Raw genomic sequence first — 3,739 nt, forward strand, 5'->3', positions numbered from 1 at the left:
AGAGATGACTAGAAGTTGGAGCATGAACGATAGAAAATAATATGATTAACTTTGGTCAAGACGCCTGCAAGGGTGGAGTCTGGTGGTTAAAACTTGGGTGAAATTCCCATGAGTCCCAGGTTCAAGCCTCCCCAAGAGCAAAATCTTGTGAAGGGTAGTGGCTGCGGTTCTCTTGTCAAAAAAAAAAAAAAAAAAACTTTGGTCAAGACGAAGGTGGATCAAATCAGTCATTTTAGGATCAAGAAAATTAATCAACTAGTATGGAAAACGTCGTGAATATCTAATCTTCTTATCGACATTATAAATGGAGACGTAATTACACGTTACGATATCGCTATCGTACGGTGGCAACAAAAGCTTTGGTAGCCTTCAAATCTTCAACCAACAAATGTAATGTTACATATCCATAAAACTAGCTAAACATAATAATACATAAACACCCAAAATATTTCTAAAATAAGGCCTACACGTATAGTAGTTGATTGGCTCCCTATCATTTGCAATTCAACGCATACTTCCAAGTTCCACCTACTTAGTCTACAGAAATTATTGGCACTTTCATGAAATTAAAACTATATTATATTATATTTTACATTATTGCATGTTTGAAAGTAAATTGTAACCACTCAAAACATCATTATATAAAATCAAATAACTTTACATTCATATGTCTCCTTATTCACTAAGATTATGACACAATAACTACCACAAAAATTCAAAAAGGATCGATATATATCACAAAGTGGAGGATGTCAACTTACAAATGATATGTAGTTTGTGATAAAAAGTAGTATGCACATTAATAAGCACTCAAGCACACTTCGATACAAATCTCGGTTTGATACTTAATCCTTGTAATCAGACACAATACTGTCGATATTATCCTCTAATATTATCATTGTATGACTTGAAATCTCGATTTGAGGCTTAATCTTATAATCAGACACAGTTATGTCGATATTGTCACCATATATTGTCACTACAACTCGAAAGTAATAGTAATTCAATGTTATCAACACAATAATGTTTAACCTTTCATGTTTTTCTTTATGCAATTGATGACTTTATTGACTAGTGAGATCTCCATTTGAGCACCACTTCAGAAAGTGCTTTAGTGGATGATCCATCCACACTAAGTACTCTAGAAGCAGCATCTTTGAGGTCCCTCATTCGGGTTCGAATCTGCTTCCCTTCATTACCTTCCATTAGATCCTTAACGACCATAGCAATCTCACCGCGTCTAACCAACCCATTTTCATCAGCCTTAGGTCGTAGGGCGACCTTCAGGCCTTCAGATAGCATGACCGCGTTCATACGTTGTTCAGCGTACAACGGCCATGCAATCAAAGACACCCCATGGACCACACTCTCCAGAATCGAGTTCCAACCACAGTGGGTTAAGAACCCGCTAGTAGACTCATGACTGAGAACCTTAACTTGAGGGGCCCAAGTCGGGACGACTAGGCCCCTCCCTTTGATCCTATCTAGGAACCCCTTTGGTAAAAAGTCTAGTGGGTCCCTCTCACCTTCAGTACTAAAATATGTGCCATTGGCTATATTATTTGGAGGCCTAACTACCCATAAAAATCTTTGTTCACTCATTTCCAAACCATGGGCAAGTTCAGTTAGCTGATCATATGAGAGGGTCCCACCGCTACCGAAAGAAATGAATAATACGGAGCCACGTGGCTGCCCATCCAACCAAGTCAAACACTCTGACTTGTCATCGTCCGGGCTAGTTCCTCCGGTTTTAATAAGCGGTCCGACCGAATAAACCGGAGGAAAACCCGATTTAGGTTTTTGTAATGCCTTTAATGCTCCTTCCTCCAATTCGGGGAAGGAATTGACCAAAATACCCTCGGCTAGCTTATACCTCTTTGTATGGTGAAGTACCCATTTATAGGCATCATTTGTTTTATCTTGGACAGGGTCAAGAAGGTCTTTTCCATGAATCGGAACGCACCCGGGTAATCTAACCGGGTCAACCATATCCCTATATTCGGATGTAACTTGTGCATCAAGTTCAGGAACATGGAAGAAAAATGAAAGACACATAGCATTTGTAGGGTAAAATATGTAAGGTTTCATCCCAAATTCCCACGCCACGTCAAAAGCATCCGTACCAAAAAGGTCGACCACGAGGGCGGTGAGCTTGCTACTACACGTGGTTTGTAGCCCCGTGAGGTGGGACCGAATAGCGGGTAGGGAACGGGCTAGGGTAAGGGCAATCCTAGTCTCAATCTTCGAGTCTGAGGGTAGGTCATCCAGGTTAACAGGTGGCAGGAAGTAGGAATCCGCCCTGTCGTTAGGAAGGGCTTCCAACACAGATTTTTGTGCCTGTGTTGGAGGCCCTTCAAAAGGAACTAGAAAAGAAACCGTAAAGGGGTGGGCATCCAGAATTCGCTTGGCTAACTCGACCAAGGGAATCAGGTGGCCCATCCCTGGTGTTGGGATAACTACTATATGAGGAGTTTGTTTTTGAGCCATACTTTTTTTTGTGATTGTAATTAAGTGGTTTTAATTTGTGTCCTTTTGTTTAGTTTTGAAGAATTGAATGATTTGTGTGAGATATTAGAAATGAGGTAGGGTGGATGTTGGATGTTTGTGTGGTAGTTTGTTTTTATGGTATTGGTTGTTTGAAAGATAAAAAGATTGTGGGATGGTATTTATAAGGTGTGGAAGAGATTTGTCAAACTATTTTTGTGAACGTGTGGGGGATGGAGATATTAATAGTTGTGGAAGTGCATGTTCTATGGTTTGTAGTACTAATAAGTCCCCCCTTGTTGAACAACGACCAAATATGTATTTTCTTAGTATATAACACCACATTCTTAACAAAAGTCTGTTAGTGCGAGTGATAAAGGCTTTTATGTTCTAAATAAGTAGTCTAAGGTTTGATTTTTGACTTATGTGAATGAAAAAATCAAACTTATTAAGAGAGATTAACTCATTATTGTTTTCAGTGTCTCCGATAGAGTCTATCTCATCTTTTAATATGATCAACACCAAAAAAATCACATTCTTAACTTTTACATTTATATGATATTTTGAAATAATAAATGAAAAGGATATGATAGTAGTGAAAAATGGGTTATTAACTGTCCTTAATATTAATGTCAATGACAATCATGGGAGATTAGGAGTATATTTTAGGGTGTTATAAGATCAGATGAGATATTTGTATAATAAATATTGAAATATGTCAGAAATGATTATAACCTTGTATGATATATTTGACATTATTATTATGGCGTGTCAATGTGATATTGAGCTCTTTTCAACTTATTTCAATTCAGTTTAACTCACTTCAGTTCGATTAAATTCAGTTGAATTCCATTCAACCCAAAAAATCGTGGTGTAAATATGGAGTACGTTTTCCAACAATTCTCTTATGATGCAATGATGACGATCATAAGATAGTTTTGCAAACTAGTCTAACCATAATTCACATCAAAAAGTCAATAATGAAAAGCGTATTTAAATTTAATAATTGGGCGTTCATTTTCAAAATGTCAATTGTTTTGATATAATCCAGGTAAGCAGAAAATGATATACAAGTAGTAGTAAATGATTGTGTGCGTGTTGTCTTAGAGAGGCCAATGATAGACCTTCGAAAAGCAGCCCTTCGGACATAAAACAGGATATGTACATTCCTATTTGTTGGTCATGATGTCATCAACACGTGAGCCTTTGTTATCATTGTGATTATGGTCAGAAGCAGATTAATCAAACAGATTAT

The 3,739-nt window shown here is 37.6% G+C and overlaps 1 protein-coding gene across 1 annotated transcript; it reads right to left on the bottom strand.

Moving 5' to 3' along the window:
- Nucleotides 1–712: 712 nt before the first annotated feature.
- Nucleotides 713–2,713, bottom strand: LOC141604986 (hydroquinone glucosyltransferase). The gene has a single exon (XM_074423592.1). It carries the CDS (start codon nt 2,485–2,487, stop codon nt 1,072–1,074), a length of 1,416 nt encoding a protein of 471 aa, XP_074279693.1. The 5' UTR covers nt 2,488–2,713; the 3' UTR covers nt 713–1,071.
- Between the last annotated feature and the right edge of the window lie 1,026 nt (nt 2,714–3,739).

This window comes from Silene latifolia, chromosome 10 (assembly GCF_048544455.1).
Source record: "Silene latifolia isolate original U9 population chromosome 10, ASM4854445v1, whole genome shotgun sequence".
In the NCBI taxonomy this organism is placed as follows: Eukaryota; Viridiplantae; Streptophyta; class Magnoliopsida; order Caryophyllales; family Caryophyllaceae; genus Silene; species Silene latifolia.

Excerpts from the sequence above, each read along its gene's own strand:
- LOC141604986 (XM_074423592.1), bottom strand. The coding sequence starts at position 2,487 with ATGGCTCAAAAACAAACTCCTCATATAGTAGTTATCCCAACACCAGGG.